This window comes from Spinacia oleracea, chromosome 1 (assembly GCF_020520425.1).
Source record: "Spinacia oleracea cultivar Varoflay chromosome 1, BTI_SOV_V1, whole genome shotgun sequence".
NCBI classification, from domain to species: Eukaryota; Viridiplantae; Streptophyta; class Magnoliopsida; order Caryophyllales; family Amaranthaceae; genus Spinacia; species Spinacia oleracea.
Genome location: NC_079487.1, coordinates 86,851,076 through 86,878,641, shown reverse-complemented (window position 1 = coordinate 86,878,641; position 27,566 = coordinate 86,851,076). Strand labels below are relative to the sequence as shown.

Genomic DNA, 27,566 nt, shown 5'->3' with positions numbered 1-27,566 from the left:
TCTCATTTGAATAAATCACAATGAAACATATATCTAGACTTGGGCCTTAGTTTGTTGAATAACAAACACTAAGCTCCCACTGAGTTTAGAAACTCTTTAGATATATATAATTGAAAAGATATCCTGAAATTACTTTTCAATAGCTTTGACGAATTTGGTTTAGTTTGGTGGTAGTTGAGCATTTTGTTTTAGAAATTATAGGAAAAGTCTTTATGATTCATCATTGATCGAATCAAGTACTAATTGACTTCGATTATTCCAACTAAGATATGCCATATCTTATGGACCTAGATTGTGAAATTACAACACACAATCATTGATGATCATATTTGGTCTCAAGTAATCATCAACATGATCTAACCTAGATCTTTATGATTTCTTGCCAAGTGGATTTTATACTTCTGAATCTTTGAACTAGCCAAATAGATTCAACTTTTATCACATTTGAGTAAATAAACCTATATTCACTCAAATCCATGTGAAATAATAAAGTCATAAAACCTTTCTTTAGCTTTGAACTCTATCGTCTAGGCGTTCTAACAATAGTTCATATTCTTTGTTACTTTCAACAAGTAAGACTAGCTTGTCTTGAATTGATCTAGAAATCAATCAACTTTCAAAAGTCCATCAAAATAGAGCTTATGAATGTTAACTTGTTGATATGGTCTAAGCAACAATGCTAAAGGTTAGTGGAACTCAAATCAAGATATTGATTTGAACCTAGTAAAGTTCTTATTGTTAAAGAGTTGTTTGTTTTAATCAAGCATATTGACTCAACCTGTAATTGACCATTTCTTTCAAATAAACAAACAAACATTGTTTTTGTTTTTCTTGAATGTGAGTCTTCCTGTGTTTGAAAACAGAAATTTAGGTATGCTGATTATGGAACAAAATAGCCATTAAGTTCCAGCCTTTGAAAGGACTTAAAACAAACTAGATGACCCTACAACTAATGTAGCATTGCCATGCTTCATTTCCCACTTGTAGGCCATTAGTGTATCCTAGCTTCCATTGTTTGAGTTATTACCGAAGTAAGAACCTCAAGCGGTATATGATACCAAGGAAGTTTGATTTCTAGGTCACTTCTCTTTAAACATAAACTTATAGGTAGAGACGGAATTGTAAATTCCTTTCATTTGTTCCTTTGTTTTCCTATTTCTTGTACCCTTTCTTATAGTCTTAAGAATTGAATTCTTTAGTGTTGACTTTTATACTTTGTTAGACATGTCCAATGTCACCCCAACAAGGTTCTTACCATTTATGTTGAATATTAAGTTTCAACTAGATGATCTTACCAGAAGCTTCTAAAGTTCTCTAAGCATCGATCTATTCGAATGTCTAGGGACTAGACTCATTCGAGAATTAAATGGACAAAGATGTTAGGTTGTTAACCATTGGTAAAGCTGAGCGTATTAAACTCAATGCTTTATGATCTCAAAACTACAGTGTATTTTGAATTCACAAGCACCAATTGGTTTGCCATTCGACTTTGATGTTCGAAAACAACCATAAAAGTCGCTATAAGAAACGTACATTTTAAATTGCTCACTTTCTCTCATTTCCGTGAATCGTTCTTGGATTCACTACCAATCGAGGAAATTTACTGTTACCTTTCTAAAAGGATTTACAGCAGTGCAAGATATTTAATTATAAACAATAATTAAAACATACATTGAAGCATGCAAAGTCTAAACATTTATCATGAGTAATGACTTGAAAATTAAAGCAATCATGCAATTTCAACAAGTTATTAGCATTTTATTCGAATTTATTGTTCCGGCAGGTGTGAATAAAATGATTCCAAGATCCTAAAATCATTGAAGAACTAAGCACAGTTTGTCGACTTAATCCTAAAACATCTTAGGTAAGCAAAAGCCTTTTGCTAATAGTCTAGAAACTATTCTTGGTTGATAGGTACGTCTAAGAACTTATTAGGTAAACCTATCGATTTTGCCACGACATAAAAGGACTCCTTACTTATATCGTTGAGTTTCACCAAAACTAACATGTACTCACAATTATTTGTGTACCTTGCCCCTTTAGGACCAATAAGTAACACCTCGCTGAGCGCAAACTATTACTAGATTGATGTAAAGGATATCCAAGCAAGTGTATATTTTGGCATGACACTTTTTAACTCAATTTTTTTAAGTTTGGAACTTAAGGATCTTACTATGTTGGTTAGATTTTAAGTGAACTAAAATCCTTAATCATGCAACATAATCAAGCTTTTGATCTCATGCATTTTAAGACATATTTAAAAGCAATAAATAACTTAAAACATGCATAAGATAAATGTGATCTAGTATGGCCCGACTTTATCTTGAAGCTTTAACTTCAAAGTCCGTCTTGAAAATCTCCGTGGGAGGCACCATTTTCTTCAAATAGGATAAGTTATAATTAAAACTAATTACAACTATTTGATGGTACGCAGACCATATTTGAATTGAAAAACAACTTTGGTACTTTAGACCAATTACATTCAAATTAATGGTACACAAACCATATTTTCTATCCTATTTGGGCCATACTAGTCACTTCATAACCTGCAAAACAGTACATATACAATATATACCATTCACCCATTCATTATCATGAATGGCCCACATAGCTGGTTAGTAAAACACATTATGCATCACGTAAACATTTGCGGCAATTAATCAAGGGCACCAATAATCTACCAATTATTCAGTCCTTATTAATTCTAATCAAGTTGTTTTAACCTTTAGGATTTGTAGACCTAATCAAGAGTTTATGACTAAAAGGGCTCCCACTTAAACCAATAAATTCATATGCTTTACTAATTTTAAACATAAAAATGTATTTCTAGTCTAACCGGAAACATACAAATTTAATTAAAATTTAAAGCTCATATAAATTTATAATTGAATCCAAAAAGTTTAATTTAATTTCAGTCGTATTTAAATTAATTCATGATTTTAATTTTAGTAAAATAATTAGAATAAATAAAATTTATTATAATTACAATATTCAAAATTAAAATCCAAGAAAATAATTTAAATTATTAATTTTAAAATTAATTAAAATTACGTAAACTGAAAATTTCAAATTAAAATTTCAAAACGATCCAATCGCAACGCAACAACCCCACGCAACGCACGCCCATGGGCCACACGCACACAGCCATCGCTGGCCATGTGCGCGCAGCCCATGCGCTGCGTCGCATCGCTGCTGCTGCTCTCCTTCGCAAGGCATCACGCGAATTGGTGCTCGCTGCGCGCGCCAGCACTCGATGCACGCGAGCCATCGCTCACTGCGCTCGCTCGCCAGCGCTCGCTTCATGCGAGCCAGCGCTCGCTGCGCGCGCTCGCCAGCGCTCGCTTTATGCGGGCCATTGCTCGCTGCGCGCGCTTGCCTGCGCTCGATCCTGCGAGCCTCGCTCGCTGCGCGAGGCATCGACGCTGGGTGTAGCACTCGTGGCACGCGAGCTTGCGCTTGCTGCGCGCGAGGCTCCGCACGCTTGCGCGAGGCAGTGCGCGCTGTGGCGCAGCTCGCTTGCTGCCCACACGCGACTGCTGTGCCTTGCTTTCGCCCTCGCCCATTCGTCCATTGCTCACAGCCCACGACACAAGGCAGGGCTGCTGCCTTGTGCTCGTGCACCATGGCCTTGCTCATTGCATTCGTGCCGCATGGGCGACGAGCTCCCTTGCTCGTCGTCACATGCCCGCACTATACAACACCCCTTAAGGGTAACACGTAGCGTCCATTGCTTTGTGCGTGCAAGTTATATGAGCGAATCTCATAAAATTTAAAAAATCTATATTTAAAATTAATGACAAATTAATAAATAATATTAATTTCATAATTTTAGGGCGAAAAATCAAAAATTTATTATTCAATTGATTTCCGATTAACATGGATTCAAGTCTAGGTCATAAAAATTTAAAATTTAACATAAATTTACAATTTTTATGGTGGTTTTTAATCATAGGTGTCTAATTAAATTATAATTAATTATGAAAATCAAATTAATTCTAAATTATTCTAATTTTCAACAAATTAATCATAATTACAAATTAGATTGCATAATTAACAAGGCTAGGCATTCAAACTTGTTAAACATATACAGTAGGTCAATCAAAAATTCAAGATTTATCAACAAGAATCGCAAATATTTAATTTAACATCTTAAATTTACGAAATTTTGCATTCGAAAAACTAAAACCTCCGAAAAGTCATAGTTAGGCTTCGAATTTGAGAATTCTGGGTTCGGCAGAAAAATACTATTTTTGTCAAAATTTTAGAATGCCTTTTACATGCGGAATTGACACAAAAATCACTCGATTTGGATGAGTAACGAAGAAACTGCCAAAAAATTGCGTACGTATAATTAAATAAACGCAATTTGCAATTAATTAACAATTACGAAAATTAATCACCCCTTTTAATTCTTGCAAATTTGTAATATTTAACCATGTTCATGCAATTTTAGATTATGAAAATAATAAGAGGCTCGTGATACCACTGTTAGGTTATGATACATATGACAATTCATAAATCATGCGGAAAAACCATAAAGCCAGGAAAACATATTATTTACACATAATCATTTAGCATAGTTTAGATGCATACTCTTTGTTGCGTGCCCTCCCTAGCTGCGCCCGAACCGAACAAGAACAAGTCTTTAGGACTCCAAGTGTCGTCCCTCCGTAGATAGTCCACAGCACGTCCGGATCCGCCTTAAGATTGACCAACTAGAATCGCCCTTAAGGTACTTAGAATTTTCGGCACTTTATAGGCAATTGTATGACTGAATTTTGCTCTCATAAACTCACTTTGAATACTTGAATGCTCGATGTAAATATGTGACCCTAGGCACCTATTTATAGAGTTATGGAAAAGGATTTGGAATCCTATTAGGATACTAATTTATTTAATTATAATCCTACTAGGACTCTAATTAAATAAACTAAATCTTTTAGGACTAGATTTAATCATATGACAAATCCCGGTAGCTTTAGGATTCGAGTAGCACACAAACACACACGCACGCACAACAGCCCACGAGGGGCGCCATGCGCGCGCGCGCAGCCCGCGAGCTCGCAGCCCACTGCCGCAAGCCCACACGCTGCCGTAGCCTTGGCGCGCGCTGGGCCTGCCTTGCGGTGGGCCTGGCGCAGCCTTGGCTGGTGCGTTTGTGGCGCGCTGGCTTGTTAGGCGATGGCCCGGCTTCGTGCTGGGCCTTCGTCTGGCAGGCCTCGTCCGATGCTAATTCGTACGATACGCTTCCGATTAATTTCCCGATTCCGGAATTCATTTCCGATACGAACAATATTCAATATTTCCGATTCCGGAATCAATTTCCGTTTCGAACAAATATTTAATATTTCCGTTTCCGGAATTATTTTCCAATTCCGATAATATTTCCGATTCTGACAATATTTCCGTTTCCGGCAATATTTCCGATTCGATCCATATTTCCGTTTCCGGCAATATCATCGTTTCCGGAGTATTCATTTCTTGCCTGTGACGATCTCAGCTCCCACTGAAACCAAGATCCGTCGATTCCGAATATCCATAGATGGAGTATTTAATGCCATTAAATACTTGATCCGTTTACGTACTATTTGTGTGACCCTACGGGTTCGGTCAAGAGTAAGCTGTAGATTAATATCATTAATTCCACTTGAACTGAAGCGGCCTCTAGCTAGGCATTCAGCTCACTTGATCTCACTGAATTATTAACTTGTTAATTAATACTGAACCGCATTTATTAGACTTAACATTGAATGCATACTTGGACCAAGGGCATTATTTCCTTCAAACCTAACAGTCTTTTATGCAATGCCAACCTCACAATGAAAGCAGCTTTAGGGGTAGCATGACTATTGCAGATGATTCTCTTCCAGGCCACATGCCCTCCAGTATCAAGCAAGTATTTATACATTTTGTTGATCTTGAACTTGCCAGCATAAGTAAACTGGTCAAAGTTACCAGCTTGCATCACCATGTCCCTACTGTGCCATATCTTCCTAAGAGACCAAGTGAGACCATTGGGAACAGGCATAGTCCAGAAATTCTGGTTTTTACATAGTAAACATGAATCCATTTAACCCACAGTCTATCTTGCTTTATAGAAAGAGCCCAAAGATGCTTCACAACAGCTGCTTTGTTCCAGATAATCAGATTGGTCAAATTCCACCCTCCACAACTCTTGGGGAAACACATCTGTTCCCAAGAGACAGGAGCTTTTTTTGAACCTAACTCAGAACCTGTCCAAAGAAAGCATCTACAAATCCTTTGAATTTCCTTCATTACTTTCTTTGGCATTACAAAAATCTTACTCCAGTACATCTGAATACCAAATAAGACAGACTTGATCAATTGTAATCTCCCTGCATAAGACAAAAATTTGGCAGACCAGCTTCTCACTCGAGCAACAATCTTTTCAATGAGAGGTTTGCAGTCTGCAAACTTAAGTTTCCTGGTTGTTAAAGGAACACCAAGATACTTGAAGGGAAAGGAACCCTTTGGAATGCCAATTTGCTCAGCAATCTGATCAGATAAACTATCAGAAACACCAGCAGTATACACCTCACTTTTATGAAAATTAGCCAGCAGACCAGAAGCAAGAGAGAATTTAGTGAAAGCCCCAAACAAAGCAGTTACAGAAGGCATATCAGCTCTTGCAAACATCAGAAGATCATCAGCAAACATCATATGTGTGATATTCAGCTTCTTGCATCTTGGATGGTACTTAAATTGCTTATTACTTGCAACACTACCCAGGCATCTTGATAAGTACTCCATTCCTATTGCAAACAGATAAGGGGACATAGGATCCCCTTGCCTCAACCCTTTCTTAGCAGGAATAGGAGGAGTAGGAGCTCCATTGACTAGGATAGAATAAGAAACTGAACTCAGACATTGCATAACCCAGTGAACAAACTTACTAGGAAATCCCAACTCCTGCAGCATCTGTTTAAGAAAAGGCCACTCAATAGAGTCATAGGCCTTCTTTAAATCCACTTTAATCATACATCTAGGAGAAATGTACTTTCTGGAGTAGCATTTGACTAATTCTGAGGCCAACAAGATATTATCTGAAATGTTTCTACCAGGGATGAACCCTGATTGAGCATTGCTAATCACATCACCAATCACTCCCTGCATTCTTGCTGTTAGGATTTTAGAAATAAGCTTGTAAACTATAGAGCAACAAGCAATAGGTCTAAAATCCTTGATACTTGTAGCATTCTGAATCTTAGGAATCAAAGTCACTGAGGTGTTGTTGACTTGCCTCAGCATTTGGCCAGTTTCAAAGAATTCCTTCACAGCTGCATAAACATCATCTTTAACTATTCCCCATGCCTTTTTAAAGAAAAAGCTATTGAAACCATCTAGGCCAGGGGCTTTGTGGATATTGATACCAGCCAAGGCAACATCGATCTCCTCATTTGTAACAGGAACTACTAGACCTTGAGCAGCATCAGCAGTCAGTTGATTCCCCTTCCTAACAACATCCAGATCAATCCCCACAAGATTATCTGCAGCAGACCCAACAAGCTCCTTATAAAAATCACAAATCTCCTTCTGGATTTCCTCTGTGGTGACCAGTTTCCTTCCAGCAGTGTCATACAACAAGTCAATGCTATTCCTTGTGTATCTCTCTTTCATAGCACTGAAGAAGAATTTAGAATTTGAGTCACCTGTTTTCAGCCATTGAATTCTTGATTTTTGCCTATATGCACTTTCCTGAATTCCTAGAAAATTTTTCAGCAACTCTAACTGTTTCTTTTCATTCACCTGTAACTCAGAGTCAGTGGGAGTAGCAGCCAGCAGATGTTGGATGCCATCAAGATCAGTTCTAATATAGTCAATTCTTTCCTCAAGCCTTGCAAACTCCTTCTTGTGTAAAGTTTTCAAACCCTGCTTAACACATTTCAACTTTTGCCACACCTGGTACATTGCAGTGCCATGAATATTAACCTTCCAGCCATCTTGGACCATTTGAGTAAAGCTAGGGTGGTCAGCCATATAGTTGAAGAACCTAAAAGGCCTCCCTTTAGAATGATCCTCTGCATTACAAGTGAGAACAAGAGGAGAATGGTTAGAAATTCCTGGGTTAAGATAATCCACAACAGCACCATCAAACACTGTATGCCAAGCAGCACACCCTAAAGCTCTATCAATTCTAGAACTGATTCTCATATCCCATTGCCCTTTATTACTCCAGGAGAAGAAGTGTCCACAACTCTTCAGTTCAGCCAAACCAGCAGCATCAATACACCCCTCAAAATCCCTTGTTTCACTATCTTGAACTTGACTACCATTAATCCTGTCCCCGGAATATAAAACAGAATTGAAATCCCCCATAAGCAGCCAAGGCTTACTCACAGTGCTTGCAATGTTAACCAAATCAACCCACAATGGTTTTCTATGATCTATAGTGTGAAGTCCATAGACAGCTGTAAATTCAAAAGTAGTTAAGCCAGTCTTAGTGCAAATGACTCCATGAATAAACTGATCTGTTTTATTCACCACCTGATAAGTAACCAAACTATGTCTCCAACCAACCCAAATTCTGCCTTTAGGAGAGTAGGAATAATTCATTTCCCACTTCCACTCACCTCCAAGTTTAGTCTGGATTTTCTTGATATTATTGTCTCTAACCCTAGTCTCCACCAAAGCTACAACATCTATTTTATTCTTCTGCAAAAATCTCCTCACCTCCACCACCTTTGAAGGAGCATTAAGCCCCCTCACATTCCATGAGCATATTATCATGGGGGGAACTCCACAGTACCTTCACCCCCACCTATTCCCCCACCTCCATCATCATCCTCAGAAGAACTCACCACAGCAGAGTGAACTTGAGCCAAACCAAGAGCAGATGTATGCAATCTAGTCTCCTTTTTTCTCCTAGATACTACCCTCCACCCATCATCACTAGGTGGAGCAGTAGAAGCTGGAGTGTTCTCAACAACAGTAGAAGCCACCTCTTTCACAGTTTCAGCACAAGTCTCATCCTCCACAATTACAGAAGCCACATTAACCCTTGGCTCTTTAGGCCTCCAAACTTTCTGGATCTTTTGAGTGGGCTTAACAAACACTGTAGGTTAAAATCTAGTAGTATTACTCTTTTCAATGCTACAATCATGACCCATGGCCTTACAGGATTTGCAGAAGGGTGGAAGCCAGTCATATTCAACCTTTTGCCTAATAGCCACACCTTCACTATTCTGAATCTGCACAGTTTTTGGTAACTCCTTGGTGATGTCTACTTCAATCAACATTCTAGCAAATGAGATCCTTAACTGCTTAGAAGTGCACTCATCAGCAAAGAGTGGCACTCCTATCAAGCTTCCAATCCTGCTAAGGGAGTCAGTACCCCAGCAGCTCAAAGGGAGATTTGGAAGCCTCACCCACACAGGGATAACCCTCAAAATCTCCTCCTGAAAGTCAAAATTAGCAGTCCAAGGTTTGGTAATCATAGGTCTACCAAAGAAAGAATGAGGGCCAGAGAGTAACACTGAATCTCTATCTTTCTGAGCAGCAAATTTAATCACAAAGTACCCCTCATCATGAAGAAACACAGAGGGCTTACTAAGATTTTTCCACTCATTAGCAATATATCTAATGACAGCCCCAATGGAAGGTTTCTCTCCTACAACATACAAAATAAGAGCTGCATCCCACTGAGCAGCCATACTCTTAATGTCTAAGCTATCAAGCACAGCAACATGACAACCATCTGAAATTGTGGGGGGAATGAAAGAGAGTGCATTACCTTTAAGTGAGTTGAGTACCTTTAAAGAGACTCACCCAAGGTGTTGGTGGAGGTGCACCACTCTCACACTGCTCCTTTGAAGAACTGGGCCTATGCTGAGTAGCATCCATGTGCTCTGTTTCTGGAAATTGCAAACCCCCATTATCAGCGAGGGTTTCCGTACCATTCTTCAATCCAAGCACAGCATTCACATTCCTCATCATCTCCTTAACCTTTTCCAAAGCAGAGCCTCTAAGAACTCTACTGTCTTGCACACCTTCCACAGGCTCCAAGATCTTTGGAGAAACCACCTGGGTTTGCGTTGGGAGAGAAGGGGTGTAGTTAATAGCAGCGTGATAGGCATCAATGGCTTCCTGCATCTCAGGAGAAGGTGGCTCAGTGTTTGGGTGCGACGGAAACAGAGAAATGACCGGCGGCGATTTCCGAGTTTCCCCACCATAGCTGGGTGTCACATTTCTCAGTTGATGCTGGTTCTTTGGTCTCAAACTTACAGTGTTGAGAAGAGAGGAGGCCTCCTCATTGATTTCTCGAACTTCATGCTTCTGATTCTTCTTCTTCCTCGTCATTTTCGAAAGGGGTGCGCACGATAGCAAGGAACCTTATCCTACGCTCTTTCCATGGCAGAGAGAAGAAGCTTAACCTAGTAAAGTTTTTAATTATTAGACCCTTTAAAATGTTCATCCATCGATTTTTTTTAATAATATAAAGTTAATCAAAATATGTTAAATGTTATTAAAAAATTGGGAAAAAGTTATTTTGGTGTACAATAAATTTATTGTACACCTTGTGCGTTCAAGACATTTTGTTGTTATTTTTACACCTAAGTTATAGGGAGTATTTTGTGTTGTATTTTTTTTTGTTCTACTACAAGGAGTTCCCCCACCGCCTTCGGCAAGTGGACTAATCTCCCGCGGGAGTTTTCATGGGTACCTCGGTGGGTAGCATCCCTCCCAGTTGAGATTTTCTACACCCAAGGCTCGAACCCGAGACCTTGGTTAAGGAGCAAGAGGCCCTTAACCACTCATGCCAACCTCAATAGGGAATATTTGGTGTTATTGATGTTAACTTAGGTGCATTTGGTTTGGTATAAAATATTTTCAATGCAAAATGATTTTCCATGGAAAACATAACAATTCCAAACTAGTTTTGTTTTGTTTGGTTTCTTAAAAGAAAATAGGAGAAAATGGTGAAGATTGAAGGGAAGAAGGGAGGGGGAGGCGAGGAGGAAAGGTGGAAAAGAGGTTTCCCTCCCTTTCACATGAAAAATATTTTTACACCTTTGAGTGAGTTATGAAAAGTTATTTTACGTCCCTTGTCAAACCAAATAACGTAAATGATAGAAAATGGGAAAATAATTTTCCATGAAAATATCTTACGCCCTACCAAACGAAGCCTTAATCTACTCACTCCGTATTTTAATATGAGTTATACTTTGATCGTCACCAATCTGCTCAGATATGTCAAGATCATAATCAATATGCTTAGATCATTTCCATATCTGAACGGATTTGTCAGATTAAAACTAATATGTCAAAATCATGTCCAGATCTAAACTAATATGCTTAGATCAAACCGATCTATTCAAATCATGTCTCAAAACCGATATGTCGAGATCATGCTTAGATTAGAACCGGCATGTCCAGATCATATCCATATAAGGACCCACATGTCAAGATCACATCCATATTAGAGCAGATATGTCCAGATCGCATCCAAATTAGAATGAAATTTGCATATAATATGCATTAAATAATATTGGAGTGCAGTGGATGTCAAACTTCTTGTTAGATTGTTCAGAAATAGGGAAATATTTCATCTTTTTTAAAAACATATTGTTCATTAATATTGATACAATATTTCATATTAATTCGTTTCATTTCTTAGTGTGCGTAGTTATTATAAAAAATATTTAGATGAAGAACTCAATATCTATCTTATATAAGAAGTAGTTAAATAATGACCAGATTCAAATCAATAATATGTAATTTTCAATAATAATATTATAAAGTTGAATGAAATTTATTGTACGAGTAATATTGATTAAAAATTTAATCATTTAACATATTAATAATAATCGTAGGTTTTAATTTAAATATTAGTTCTGGAAAATTAGATTTGGTCATATTAGAAAAATTATATAAGGTATAAGGGAACACCTGAGGTTAATTTGGTAATTACACTTTTGGCGTCCCCTGTAGAAAAATCCATTATACCCTTGGTTATTGAAAAATAAGGTATTTAAAAAAAAAATTATACAAGCAAATAAAAGTCAAACGGAATAACACAAATTAGGGATCCACTCCGCATAAATTTTCTGTTTAGCAAACAAAATCAGTCAAATTAATTTCTCACTTATCTCACGGCACCAAATCTCTACAGCAAGAACACAAATTTTAATCTCCCCCCATTTTCTCCACAAAGTCAGTCAACAATACAGGATAAAAAAAAACGTATAATGCTACAAATTATTACAATTGCCAACATAAATCAAATTAATAGATTATACTCTATAACGCCTAAAATAAAAAATCAAAGAGCAATAAAGACCTTAACAAAATGCCTACAATCAAGGAGCAGTAAAAGCCTCCATAATTCCAAAACTTAATTCAATACAAAACGCCTAAATTAAAGAGCTATAAAACTCAATCATTTCTCACGAACAATTAACGAATTGGACAAATTAATACAAGAACTCACTGAAAATCTTGGATTAATCGCCATGGCTACTCTTCGACAACAAAAAAGAGCAGAATATCACTCTTCTGAGCTTGAAGAAATACTTCGTAGTTAGAAGAATCGAGATGATTCTAGAGATTTCCGGTGACAGTGGCCGGCTCAGATGAGCGGAGGTACACGGAAAGGAGAGAGAAAGTGGGAGTGACACGAAATGAAAACTTACCTTCATGAAATGAATTCGGCTGAACAACTTGAATTGAAATCGCAAGTAGATCGACAATCAAGTGAAATAAATGGATAAAAGAACAGAAATTGAAAGATAGAAAAGCAAAGAAATTGAAGGATAGAAACCCTAGAAAGAGAAAGTGGGGAGGAGAGGAGAGGAGAGGAGAGAGAAAATGAAAGAGGAATATGTAGAGGATGAAGTGAGCGTGCAAAAAAAACACAGAGTATCTACTTTAGTTCATTTCTTTCCTCTTCCTTTTTGTTTTATTTTTATATTTTTCTTTCGATATTTCCTTGGGCTTTATTATTATTATTATTATTATTATTATTATTATTATTATTATTATTATTATTATTATTATTATTAATTACAAAATTTTGTTTGTCAATATTAGTTCATCAAAATTTTAGTTATTACTTGGTCAGTGTGGAAAAGAAAGACTCAAGTATTATTGGTTCTTCAATATTTTGTCTTAATTGGTTTCCACATTTTAAGGAATTGGGATAATGGATTAAGTAATAATATTCCATTTAAGGTAAGTTGTTTATCTCATTCCATCGTGCCGTGATAATTTTCCGAATTAATCAGGTCATATTGTAATTAACATTAACATATATTTGTATATGTTCATGCAGCATAACGGACGCAATCGGGTCAAGGAAAAAGTATTCTCAACAACAAATCTTATTCATGGGTGCTACCTCCACCAATTAGAGATATTAATTTAGAACATTCTTAATATTAGTTATGTGTTGCACATCGATTGAGCGGAGGAGTACATGTAGTTAGACAAATATATTGCGAGCAAGAGAAAAAAAAAAAGTAAAACAACTAATTTATATGTTTAGTTACTTTATTTTAGTACTAAAATTTTGAAGTTTTGTCATGTAAGGACATGTATATTACATTATTACACTATTTAGATTGCAAGATTTACGTATTGTAGCTCTCATAGGTTTAAAATATGAACCTTTGCAAATGATTTTTTAGTGCTTAATATCCGTTATGATTAATTGTAACAACACAATTTAAGTTTTTATATAATACAGCACGCATCGCGTGCATATAAGACTAGTATTGTATATTGGAGGGGGGAAAAAACTTTAAATGCATAAAAGTTACCCCATATGATGTACGGAGTAGGCCAGGTTATCGGGCGGGGCGGGTCAGGGTCGGTGCGGGTCAAAAGAGGGTCGGGTATTGAAAGGGTCATTTTTAGAGGGTCGATAATGGGCGGGTCAAAAGCGGGTCGCGGGTCAATAGCGGGTCATTATTGGGCGGGTCAATAAACGAGCAATGAAAAATGAAAAACAAAAGAGCCATGTGCAAGTACAAGTAAATACGAAGCTATGCATGTAATTTTTTGTATCATTACTATTTTTATTTTCAAACTAATTGTAGTATAAGTTTGACCCTATAATGACCCTGTCCAATAAAGGCCCTGTCCAATAAGAGCCCTGCCCAATAAAAGCCCTATTAACTTGACCCTAACCCTATATCCATTGGACTACCCTGTCCAATAACCAGGTCTAGTACGGAGTAAAAGTTATCTATTTTTTAGTGATAAAAATTTTCATTTTAATAAAAATTATTCCTTCAAAATCACTAATTATGTACTACGTAGTATAAAGTTAATTATTAGAACCTTTAAAATGTTCATCCATCGATTTTTTTTTAATAATATAAAGTTAATCAAAATATGTTAAATGTTATTAAAAAACTGGGAAAAAGTTATTTTGGTGTATGATAAATTTATTGTACACCTTGTGCGTTCAAGACATTTTGTTGTTATTTTTACACCTAAGTTATAGGGAGTATTTGGTGTTATATATATTTTTTTTTTTTGGTTCTACTACGTGGAGTTCCCCCATCGCCTTCGGCGAGCGGACTAATCTCCCGCGGGAGTTTGCATGGGTACCTCGGTGGGTAGCATTTCTCCCAGTTGAGATTTTTCCATACCCAAGGCTTGAACCTGAGACCTTGGTTAAGGAGCAAGAGGCCCTTAACCACTCATGCCAACCTCAATAGGGAATATTTGGTGTTATTGATGTTAACTTAGGTGCATTTGGTTTGCTATAAAATGTTTTCAATGCAAAATGACACTACAAAAAAACGCGGCACATTGTGACGCTTTTTGGGACAAATTGTGACGCTCTACAGTGTCGCTATTTCACATAGCGACGCTTTGGGAGAGGGTCGCTATTTTCATTGCCGCTATTTACCGACGCTTTAGAGCGTCACAATTTGCAAAATATCGACATATTTCTTCGTCGCTATTTGGGATATAGTGACTCTATAGGGAGTCGCAATATTTAGACTGTATAAAGCGTCACTATTTGCACGCGTATAAACACATTTTTTCGCCACTATAAACCATATAGAGACGCTTTAGACACCCGAAATATATAGACTCTTATTAGAGTCACTATATGTTCACTTTCATGCGAGGTCCCCCCATTCCCTCCAAAATAATTTAGACCCTTTGGAGCGTCACAATTTGCATCATATTATTTTTCATATATACATAATAATTTAGACGCTTTGGAGCGTCACAATTTGCATTCACACTTGTGTGTGTGTGTGTGTGTGTGAATTAATCTAAAATCATGAATTGTCTATAAAAATATATATTGACCATAGATGATGGTAATCAAATACAAGAATCAATTTACTACATTATCATAAAACAACGTAACGTCGTGCTTTGATTAATTTAGAAAAAGTGATTAACAATAATCCATACATTAAATTAATTTACAGAGTCTAGTCAAACTGAAATAAAAGAAATATGTTATAACAAAAACAACTTTCTAACATCATTTTTTCTATAAGATAGTCCAAAACTAAATACCAAGTAAACCTAACTAATTACCAAGTAAACCTATTGCTATGTTAGCGGCTTCAAGATAACTTGTTAATCTTGATCTACATTTTACCATTACCACTTGAATCATCAATAATCTGCAAAGAAAATTTAATATGTCAAATATATATATACAAAGCATGATGAACACATTTTTAAATCAAAGGAAAATTAACAACAATAGTCATTTGAATCACTCAAATTATAAGTGACCATCTGTTCCTGATGCGCCAATTCAGCCTACCATTTTTCACCATATTCCTCCTTCTAACCTTTCTGCTAAATTTGTTGAGAATGTCCTTGGCCGCTTATTTGCAGCCAATACTAATGGTGTTAAGGCTTTCGAGTTCTTCAAGTTCACCCTTCACTATTTCAACGTATCTCACTTCAGATGCATTTCAATTATATATGTTGATATTAGCTTTTCATGTTTATTTTGTCATCTACAATTAAAGTTCTCAACATTTTCTATCAGCTTTAAAGTTAAGCAGGAGGATCATATCCCACATAGCGTCATGTTAGCTCTTCAAAAATGATTTTCCAAACCTGGACAAAACTAAAAAGAACTTCTCTTCAAGCTGAAATATCTTATCAGCTTATTCTAATTGCTACTCTATGTACTTTGTTTTAATCTGCAACCATCTTTAAGACATTTCCCAACATTTCTCTTACCGTTTAGCATACATCCAAAAGAACAGACCCGCATCTTTAATTCAGACCACATATGCGCCAAAATCCATTCTCAGCCTTGATCAAACAGTTTAGGTTCTATTTGCAGCTAATTTAGCACTAAAGTCCAACAAACATTATTATGCTCATGCTAAGAAACAACCTTAATCGTCTGATGGGTGTTGTGAGTGGTACAAATGATACAATACAAAGTAGGCAGGATGAATAACTCACATCTTCACTGTACTACTGGTCAAACTAAGGGGCAAATGTGATTTTAAAGCGCTCACAACAAAAATGAAGATAGGACAAGATTAGTTGCATATCGTCTAGGTTATAATCCAAGTTCACAAATTGTGCATCAGCCTCGGTTACTTTCATTCGTTATTTAAAAGTCTTTCTTCTGTGACGTTGTGCCAAACAAAATACGGCAACAAAAGATATGACCCTCAATCCATGTCCAACAATGCGTGAGAGTATATGGCCAGAGGCCTCAGCTGGGGATCATGAATCTAAAATCAAAATTCACATAGGAAGCAGCAGACACCAGGTACTGTAAGTTCTTGAGAGCGTAAATGGTTTTAAAGGACAGAGCTACACTCAAAGGTTTGTCTCCAACAGAAAACAAGCATTGTATCATTTGCTTGTAAACTACAACTCACTAGAGCAGCCTAGCCTTTACTAACCAATTCTTTTTTTCCTATACTTGTTTAGCAATCTAATTCCCTATAGCTATCACCTTTGAAAGTCTACTTTACTAATCAATTGCATTTCAGACATTTCTACAGTTATTCTGCAGATAATCAAATACATAGTATGGCTGATAGACTGCAGCAACATTTCTTACATTACTACTCTGTATAAAAATAAGTTTTGATGGTACATTATCCACAGAAGACAGAAGCAAAGAACAATTCGGACACTCACCACGATAGCATATATATCTTGGGACTCAAAACGATCAAACAAAAATTCCAGGTTCTCTCTGAATGCCTTGTCCATACGTTGTGAGATCAGGCATCTCAAATCCATATTTCTTCCTAGTAACTACGCATACATCATTAACAATATTAGATTATTGATGCAAGAAAGCCAAGACTACTTATTCAAGCATAACTAACCAATAGAACATGAGGTTTTACTCCTTTCCAGATCCCAACAACTGCAAGATCCATGGGTGTCTATAGTTGAGGATTTATCCTTTTACAGGGGCATGGGTTGACTTGTCGAGTGAAAGGATACCACTTTATAAAAATCTAATGTTCATTTTTTTTCCATATAGTGAGCATAACCCTTTTTTCAATTTCCTGTTAAATATCATTTGAAATTTTTGGCAAAAGAAGAAGAGAGAGATTCTACTCTTTTAACTTTTCAAGTGTAACCGATCTCAAAAGATATAATTTCATTTTCCTACAAAACCAGATAATATCAAATTAAACAAAACATCTACCTTTCTTTTTTTTCTTTTTAAAATCCTTAAGAGAAATAAGGTAATAAATAAATGCAGAGCCAGTAGACTATTCGACACCTGCGAGTGGTTAACTAAATATTTACAGCTTATTTATATATGATGTCAAGTTGTTAACTAAGTGCCACACATATCATGTTGGCTATTAGATTACCTAAATGTGCAATTTCTGGCGTCAATTTGAGCAGCAGCTAGCAATGAGGTAGAGAAGGATAACCAGATAGACTCTTCTAGGCTCCCGCACTCACTCTCGGTTGCTTTCCTCTTTCGAATGTTGTCACATGGTAGCCTGAATGTAAGAGACAGCAATTTTAAATCAAACAACGAACAAACACTAATTTATGAAATTTGGGGAAAAGAGGAGTACCCTAGGTACAAGGTAACACAAGAATCTGTTTTGTCGAGTTCACTGTTGCAGCCTCCATCGGAACCTAAATTCTCGTTCATCTCAGAAGAAACCTCAATTGCTATGGGGTAGTACTCGAGATACATAGGTTCTGGGCGTTCAGATGGTGTATGAAATCCTCTAAGCTCGTTAATCTACAGATCATACAAATACAGATTTAAAACTGCTATATTAGTCCACCCACACAGTAAAACCCGATCACTATGATGGGAGAAAGAAAGATAGTTACTTGTCTGGTAAAGTCTCATTCTCTAGCAAGGCCCTCTGCTCCTAGATTATTAAAAAAAAGGTAAAAACTGCATCTTTAATTTTAGATAAAACACATACTACCATGTCACCAAGACCAACAACAAACATCAAACAAAAATTATAACTATTGAGTCATATAAATACTGTGAGGTACCTGTATGCGTGAATGCTCGAGTTGTTCCATCAACAGTTGGTCCTGCAATAGCAAGTACTCCCATAAATCGATATTAATTTGGGTGCTTGTCGTACAATAATAGCCTCAAACAATCATTTTTGAAACAATCATGATATGATTAGATAGGTGAGAAGGAGAAGCAAGTTTTCCTGCTGCAGGAAAACAATCATTTGTGAAACCCTTACCGCAGTAGTGTAACATCTGAAAAAAAAAAAGAAATATAGCATATTGGGATAAGAAAGTCCCAATTGTGGATAATCGGATTATTGAATTACAATATATTGTAAAGAGTTAGAAAGAGTAGAGCAGTGAGAGTTTTAAAGAAAATACATAACATTAATAGAGTATGGGTAGTCTGCTTTGTTTTTTCATGTGTTGCTTTGGTTCAAATTTAGATGTAATGGCCAACTTGTTGGCCTGTTAGTATATTCTTCCCCAGATTTGACAAGTTTTATTCTGAAGGAGTATACATTTAACTGATCTGAGATTTTATGTGTCTCTTTTATGGACTATTGATCTTCCTGCTATCAAAAAAGGTCCTGATGTTATTGTGCATAAACTATCATTTTGTCTAATAACTAAGATATAATATAAATAATCTTAAACATGGCAAAACAAAAAGCAAAAAAACAAACAAACAATAATTACAGTAAAGGCAACGTACTGTCTGAACATTAATCTTTAAACTCCGCAGGTGATCACGCGCATTGGGTTCGAAGACACTTAATCTATGAAAAAAACAAGTTCATCTACGCAAAAATAGAACAAAAAAAATGCGTACCAAGGCAGCCACTTCATGTTGTCGGTAAGCCTCAACTAAAGAAATATTCATAACATCTGAAGAACCAGGAATTCCAGGAGATGGCCTCGTTTAAGGTCGGTTAGAGATAGGTAGATCAACATTTGCATGATTATGCATGCTATATTCCATGTGCTTCTACTGAATGCAAACCATCATTGGCAGGTGGCACGATTTGATGAGGGAAAGCACCCATCATCAAGTCCTACAATGAAAATAAACATAGATCAGTTACAAATTCATAAGATCAATATTGTAATGGGAGGAGTGTAATCAGATTTGAATGTGTTTTTCTTACTTTTGACATCAGAATTTGAGACATTTAACCTTATACTTTGTTCGTCAACATCTTACTCAACCTTAATTCTATTTCATATAAAAGCTAACAAATGCATCTAACTAGTGTAAAACATTACAATTCCAACAGAGAGAAACTAATAACCAAGGACAACGTTTTCATAAAATTGGGAAGGCCGTCCTGTCTCAAGAAACTATGCTCTAGCAGAAAATATATGTACATATTTGCAGTACACTTCAGGAGGGTCTTGTTAATTATGTCCCCATCGAGTATCACAAAATGTGTCTTCCAAGGATAAAGAAGACACGGGTTACATTACAGTCCATAAACAACGAGAGGAAGACTGCTAACGAGAGAAAGATTGCACAATAATGACATACAATTACCAGCAATATTAAATTTGTGGCACTGAGATTAAACTCACTTCGGTCACCTATTATTTGACAGTCATTATATTTCCAGGTGTTTAAAACCACTTTACAATGGATAAATGCTTTGCGTATAGAAGTGAGCTATACTATGTCATAGATTGAGTGAAAGAAGATAAAGGAAATATGGATTGAGCAAGAGATTACTATGGATTAGTTACCTGTAAAATATGTTCTGCCTTCACAAGAATCATTTGGCACAGAGCAGTAATAGTTTATCCAATAGAACTAATTAACTGAATTTCTATAACTCTAAACTGCCTAAACTAGAGCTTGCGTTACCTGGAGTACAAAAATTTCCATCAGTAGCCAACACAGACTCGCAGCAGCAAAAGAACTCCTTAATGTATTCATGTCCTACTCTGCTAATTCATGTCTTTCAGTTGTTTCTAGCATCTCACTGTACCATAAAACAGAAGAAAATAATTACCAGTTGACCACAACTGATTAACTAAATGACTAATGACCTCAAATGGATAACTTATTGTAAAGCTTGTACATCTAGCAAGCGATAATATTTCAAAAACGTTACGGCCACAAACCTATAGAAACAAAAAGTTCGAGTAGAACACAAGCTACCCCCTCTTGAGGAACTAAAGCTAGATTTGGTCCCCATTAAGCTCTTTTAGAAACAAAATTCTATCCAGTTTAACTACTTACAATGCGAATAATAATCCTAACGAGAGACGAGGGCTAACCATACTACTTACAACGTATTCCAAACCTTGAGGTCACTACAAAAGTTCAGAAAATATTGGCTTCCTGAAGGAAAATTAAATATATGAACAACCTAACCTAATTGTGTGGTTTGGCAACTAACGGTAAGGTGGACTACCAGCAAAACAATGAACACTGACTACCAGATGAAATCCGGATAGAAAGCACAGACATTGCATTAACTTTTAATTAGGTAAACTAGTAAAGTAACTTGCCAAACTTACACCCACGCAATCAGTTGTTATGAAACAAAGACGCATACCTTGCAGTCATGTTCCTCGGCAAAATATTCCCTATTGACATTACTCTTGGGAATGGAATCATTAGTGCGGATGCTAAGAGCACCATCTCGAACTTGGACCGGCATACGACACTCAAGATCAAATAGACATACTTGACATAAATTTCTCAATTTACTGCATGTTTGGAAAATCTCTGTTTTCTTATACCTAGCATCTGGACCTGGTCTCCATCAGAAAACTGTAAAAGGCCTTGTACCGATCTTACATTCCTTGTCGTATTCTGGTTTAGTCTGCAAGATGAATACCAGCTAATTGTAAAATTCCCATTGTCAAGTTAACGATAAAATAGATAACGCCCCTGAAATACTGACATAGTCGAGCTTTAACATATTGTACAATGACATGTACCTAGAGAAAAGAATACTCCATGTTTTTTTACTAACATACTAGTCAGTGAGTTCCCAAATATACCTACATCATATTTTATGGATAAATTGAATATCACGAAGGTTGACAAGAATCTAACACATTCAATCTTACTATGATCAATTTAATCAACCAAGAATACTATAAATAATTCAATAAATAAAAAATGAATTGAATATGAAAAAAAAATAAAGAAGGTAACCAATTTGGACCCCTTCAAGGCTTCACGTATACTAAAGAAACCCAAAGTTCAACCGAAAAATCGCAATTTCATATGGGAAATCGGAAATTAACAGTTAAATCCGCGAATGTTGAGATTAGAATCCTACAAATAAAACCTATATCAATTACAATACAACAATGGAAAATAACAATTGACCATAAATCAAAAACATAAAAATAATATGTTGAACTATCATATAAATCTGTTTAATTGCCTCAAAAGCATTAAATTTTGTAGAAAACAAAGTTACAGGATATACATTAGGAGTCAAAAAAAAAAAAAAAATCAAACCTGCAATCCAGGCAATATCTGAGTAGGACTGCTTCAAGTTACGAACCTGGCAATCCTGAAATAGTTTCAAATATTTGTATCCATAAATTGGTGTTAAAAGAAATTTACTGAGGCTCCAGGATTTACCATTTTATCTGCTGTGAAGTATCGAGCACTTAATATAACTCATAAGATCGTAAAGAATGGGTTGAATCACCAACTGGAAAATCTGTCATAATCAGAAGTAAAAGATAAGTATTTTTTCATTATCCATGATTGACAATTACTGAAGGTAAGAGTAAGGATATGTAGAATAGAAGGTGTTATATGAGCCTCTTGGCTGTTGTAGCAGGCAACATTATAGAATAAGAGCAATGAATCATGTGATGTAATGAGTTAAAGGCCTACTTCTAGACGCTACACCATGCGAAATACACCTGAATTCCACCATATTTCCACTGAATCAGTTGCTAAATTGAGCTTTAAGAAAAATATGTGGTGTATGAATAAACCTAATCCTAAATCACATGTGAAAGAAATATAGGAATACATGTGAGCTACATCTTATTTGAATCCATAAAGGTTGAAACACCTTTTTCAGTTCATTGGATAAGATAACTAGAAATGCAAACTTCAAATAAATTTTCTTGAAATGTTGTATAGATCTTTTCCGGAAAGGTTGGATCGAATAAATATTCAAAGCAATTGAACCATCATAGTATTTCGAACAATAAATACTAATAGTTTTTAAACACAAACAACCGACGGCAAAAAAGTAGGCAAAGCATTAACGAAAGAGATGAACTATTTTACTCATGCGCCACCGTACCATAGCATCCTTGTTAAAGATAGTACTAAGCAAAGGCACCTGCTTGTTGCTGCCTAGCTAGCATAGATGTAAGTCAGTCAACCACCTCCCTTCTTGATCTCCATTTAAACCCAGCTTGTACATGATTATCAGTGCCGGAATAACTTAAAAACTCCTCAGGAACAACATAAACCATGTGCCTAAGACTCCTCTCAGTGCCCACTACAACAAGTACAAATTTCCCACAAGAATCTTTCAATACATAATGAACAATCCGACTGCCTCTTTCTTGAGACACAAATTCCTCCTTTCATTCCACAAAATTTACACCGTTCTTCACCATTCTCCCTAAGAAAGCTCACACTATTAATCAAATCCCTCATACAAACTCTAATTATAACCTCTCAGGGGCAGAAAATTACACTGTCCAACCCAAACAAATTTTTCCTCCAAAAAGCTATAAAAACACAGCAATCTATAACAAAACCTACAACAAATGGGGTGTAAATCCCCAAATCATACCAGAAATCCCTACAATGTTAAACCCCAGAAACCCCAATTAAATCCCAGCTAAAAGTGAATAAACATAAGAAGTAAAAAAATGTTATGCATCGGTATCAACGACAAAGCATATCCCAATATGTCAAGACTCCTTAGCAATTATACCGCGTATTGGCATATCCCAATATGTTACTTGCAGGAATGCAATTGAAAAATTAGAAGGGAAATAAGTGAGCTGAAAAATGAAAGGACGAATTAATACCTAGGGTTCCTCAAAGTGAGGTGGTGAGAATTGCGGATGAAAATTAGGAGCAGCGGCGAAAAAGGGCGGGGCGGCGGAAGGCCGTGGAATTGAGGTCGGATGGGAGGAGATCCGGTATCATTGAGGAGAGTCCTTGAGACAAGTCGAATTCGCCCACCATTGTTGTTTCCATTCTCTCTCTACTCTTTACCAGTCATTGATGGAGGTTGAATTGTCAACCGTAAGGGATTCGTGGGTTGTTGGAGTATTAAGCGGGATTTTAGAATATTTTTAGGCTGAAATTTTTTTAGATTCGCGGTGCAATGGGAGAACGAGGATGTCTAAACCACAAGTGACTTGTGTCCAATATGGACACAAGTGGGGGTATATGAGTAATTTCAAATGGGTTTATTCCATTGCCCCACACAATTGCTGAATCATATTCCGTTTTATGCTATTTTCCGTTACGGGCACTGTTCACTCAAATTCAAACTCAAGTGAAAAAAAGGAATAGTCATCCCGCGGAACAACTCATCACTCGCAATGAAATTCTCTCTCCTCACCACAACTTCTCTGTCCTCCTGAAGAACACTTCCGGAAATTCTCTCTCCTCACTCGCAATTCTCTCTCTTCCATTCGCTGTTTGCTTCCCTGCCCGGTTCTTGTTCATGGTTAGGTCATCTTCTCTCTCCTCCATTTATTGTTTGCTATAAATAATTGATTATGATTTTAATTAGTTTGGGTTTCTAGGTGTTCGAATGGGTTAGGGTTTATAGGGTTTGTTTTAATTACTAGATTAACATCTTGATGAATTAAATAGACGCATCTCTAATAAATTGCAAGGGTTGGGGTTTCTAATTTCCGTCAAATTAGGGCTAAATGGATTACAGTTGTTGTGAATTTAATCTAGTTTTATTTTAAAAAAATTGGTTGCATGAATTTAGAGGAGAGATAAATTTGTGTATAATTTGGGGTTTTCGAGCTTCTTAAAATTTCAAAAATTGGAGATGGAATTTGTTTGACATAGAATTACTGTTATTGTTCATTGTTTATATGGAAATTGGCTGATTTTGGTCAGGTGAGGTGATTGTTGCTATTTTCTGATTGTTTAGATTGCATTTTATGGGTATTTCTAGATTTGATTTGTGTTTTGAGTAATAGGAAAGAAAACTAAGCGGACTACGTGAATCCAACATTACAGATTGTATGCAGAGGTTAATCAGGAGAATGAGAATGAATCAAAGAGTACAGTTGGGTGATCAAAGACTATACTTATATACTGCTTGAATGCTTGTGGATGAGTGATCATACAAATTATGAGCTCTTTATTTGGATGTTTGTAGCCTAGTGTAGTAATGCTTGGATGTTTTTTTTCTATAAAAAGAGTTGGATTTGAGTTTGCTTTTGGTATGTTCTGGAGCGTTTCTGATTTTGACCACTTGCCGTGGCACGGAGGGTATTTTTGGTTCGTTCTTTCTTGAGGGTGATGGATTAACTGTATGTAAGTGAATAATTTTGATATAAGGCCTTTTAATTGGAGTTTTAGTGGCCTGGTACATGGCTAGTTTTGTTGGAATGCCAAAGGGTTTGGAAGGCTTTCATTCATGAAACAGTTGACCAACTTGTTTGTAACACACAACCCTCTAATCTTGGTCATAACGGAGTCTCGTATTACCGAAGAGAAGTTAGCCATGGTTGAACAACAATTTCCAAGTTCATATAACTATGCAATATTTGGTGGTGTAGTTCTCATATGGGCTAACAATGTCGTTCAACCGGTGTACGGCCAAATGTCTGATTATGATCTTGGAATACATGTTCAAGTCCAATTTAAGGTGCGTTTATCTTATTATTGACTCAATTCTTTTTATGTTGTTTAAATGTACTTGTTGTTGTGGTAATGGTATTAGCTATATTTGTAATAGTACTGTTATTGTGAAAATCGTACTTTTAGTAAATACATTAACACATATATAGTGTAACAGTAAATTATTGACACAAATCGCACTCCTTTTGATAATGGTACTTGTTGTTAGGGTAATGGTTCTTGTTATATTTGGAATGGTACTTTTTTGTTGTGGTAACGGTACAATTTTCACTCCTTTTTATATTAGTACTTGTTTTTATGGTATAGTACTTGTAATCAATGGAATGGAACTTGTTTTTGTCGTAATATTACTTGTTGTAGTGGTGCATGTCTTGTGTTAAAGGTACAGTTGTTGTGTCCATATGATATATTATCACCTAATTCACACTTTTTGTAACATCAGACAATAAATCTACCGGAGGCCATGGCCATACCAGGTACCGCCCCACCGCCACCTCCGCAAATTGATGAGCACGATCATGGCATGGAAGTGATGGAAGAGATGGAGGAGTATGAAGAATCAGACTGGTACTCAAATGCGGGACTCGATGATGATCCCACAATCCACGACTGGAATTTTGGTGGTATTTGGTGAAGTCCCACTTGGAAATTAACTTCAACCCTCTATGTGAACTTATTATTGAATGCGAACAAGTTTAATATTTAAAGTGTAATAGTTTAGTAATCAGAATTTAATAGGGAAATAAAAGTGTAATAGTCTACTGAATATTATTGCAATGACAAATATTTATGACCAATTAAGACAATATTCTGTTTCTTAACGACTCATATTATTGCAATAACTTCTCTTGGTCAAACAAACCATTACATTGCATCAGCTCACAACGTAAACAAAATAGTACTGTTACACTAGCACTAATTTACTTAAAATAAAGGATTATACCAACAACAATTACTACTAATCCTACCTTAACTACATTCACTAATGACCCCTCGATATCCTCAATGCGCTGCATAACAAAACCTATGGAGGGATTATGGTTTTTTTGGTTATGTTCCCTCTTTGCTTTTCCCACCAAAATCCCCCTTTACCTTTTCCCTCTTTTTCACTTTTTCCCTCCTTTTCACTTTTTCCCTCTTTTTCACTTTTTCTGTCTTTTTTACAATTCAGGTATTTTGTTTCTTTTACCCTCAATTTTATAAATGTAGAACATATTTTTTGTTTAATATAATAATAAGTTGCAAAAGTCAAAATATTATAGAAATATTAATGTAATACGGATGTGTAAACTTATTAACCCAACCCAATTATATTTAAGGGAGTTCGAACTCAAGAACGAGATTTACCCCACTAAGTAAAATATACTTCAGGTTTTAGTAAAGACGACACTAAACGGAATGGGGTTAAAACTAAGTTCTAATACAATAACGTTTGATACCTTTATACTAGTAAAGGGTACCATCCTAGACAGCAAGGGTCCCTTTTTGAACTGTAAAAGTATGATATTCTGTAAACTTTATACCAATACAGAAAGGACAAATGATTGCGATTAATTGTTTGGATTGAAAAGGAAATTCAAATGAATTATTACGAGAATATCAAGTTAATTAACAACATCACAATGTTAATAGTCGATTCTTTATCTATTTTAACCATGCAAGAACACAGTCAATTCTTAAAATACACATCAGACTTGAGGAATATACTATTGACAACCCAAATAACAACATCACGATGTTCCATATATAAGCAGCTCATGCGACATTCAAAAGTATAAATAGTTCGTCTTATTGATTTGAGTAACGAGTTAACTACAACCATGTCTAAAACGAACATTTATGAATTACGAATATTGAGTATTAACGTTCTTTTATTATTATATTCTTATACAACATTACCCTTTTCTAATGTGATATTCAACGTTACCAATTCATTATTATATTCTTATACCAATATCAACCTCTTCTAATGTCACACATTTAATATTACCAACCGCAATCATATCTATTGCTATCAACAAAACGAGTATTGAATAATGAAATTCAAATAAGTGATTGTTATCCCTTTTCTAATGCGAGATTCAACATTATCAGTATTTATTTTAATATTAACTAAGTCTTTGAATTTAAAACTAAGTTTCAATACAGGTCGATACCTTTCTAATACTAAAGGGTACCAACCTAGAATGCTTGGGTCCCTTTGTGAAATGTAAATGTATTATATACATGTAAAGGGTCAAATCACATAATTAAAGGTCAAATCACTTAATTTTGTGATCTAACTTTAATGGTCAATGGGTCA

General features: G+C 36.0%; 1 protein-coding gene across 1 annotated transcript; it reads left to right on the top strand.

The window, feature by feature from the left end:
* Positions 1-24,435: 24,435 nt before the first annotated feature.
* On the top strand, positions 24,436-26,088 carry LOC110778722 (uncharacterized). Its single transcript, XM_021983280.2, has 2 exons — positions 24,436-25,271; positions 25,707-26,088. Exons 1-2 carry the CDS (start codon positions 25,041-25,043, stop codon positions 25,896-25,898), a joined length of 423 nt encoding a protein of 140 aa, XP_021838972.2. The 5' UTR covers positions 24,436-25,040; the 3' UTR covers positions 25,899-26,088.
* The last annotated feature ends 1,478 nt before the right edge of the window (positions 26,089-27,566 follow it).

Coding starts and splice junctions, on each gene's coding strand:
- LOC110778722 (XM_021983280.2), top strand. CDS start 25,041: ATGAAACAGTTGACCAACTTGTTTGTAACACACAACCCTCTAATCTTG. Junction 25,272..25,706: donor ATGTTCAAGTCCAATTTAAG/GTGCGTTTATCT, acceptor TTGTAACATCAG/ACAATAAATCTACCGGAGGC.